General features: G+C 39.1%; 1 protein-coding gene across 1 annotated transcript in view; it reads left to right on the plus strand.

Annotated features, from left to right (window-relative positions):
• Positions 1-222, plus strand: part of T265_12735 (hypothetical protein) — a gene marked incomplete at both ends in the record, with an annotated part of 7,823 nt that extends 7,601 nt beyond the window's left edge. The window contains one exon of the mRNA XM_009165175.1: positions 35-222. Within this exon, the coding sequence (XP_009163439.1) occupies positions 35-222 (188 nt within the window). The remainder of the gene's footprint in view (positions 1-34) is intronic.
• Between the last annotated feature and the right edge of the window lie 11 nt (positions 223-233).

The raw sequence follows: 233 nt of genomic DNA on the forward strand, positions 1-233 counted from the left end.
AAAGTGCGTCACTTAACTTCTGACCCAAAGACAGAAGTAAAGGCATTATCTGAAGATATTTCCACTCTTTCTCTATCCGTTTTGTCCCAAAATTCGTCACATGTTTTTAAAACGTTGATATCCGCTTCTGGTCAAAAGCATGATTTTATTGTTGATAATGGTAGTGTTGAGTCCATCATTCCACAATCAGATCTAACTGCATTCTACCCCAGTGCCGTGATAGTGCCTACAGA

This window comes from Opisthorchis viverrini (genome assembly GCF_000715545.1).
Source record: "Opisthorchis viverrini unplaced genomic scaffold opera_v5_12, whole genome shotgun sequence".
Lineage (NCBI taxonomy): Eukaryota > Metazoa > Platyhelminthes > Trematoda > Opisthorchiida > Opisthorchiidae > Opisthorchis > Opisthorchis viverrini.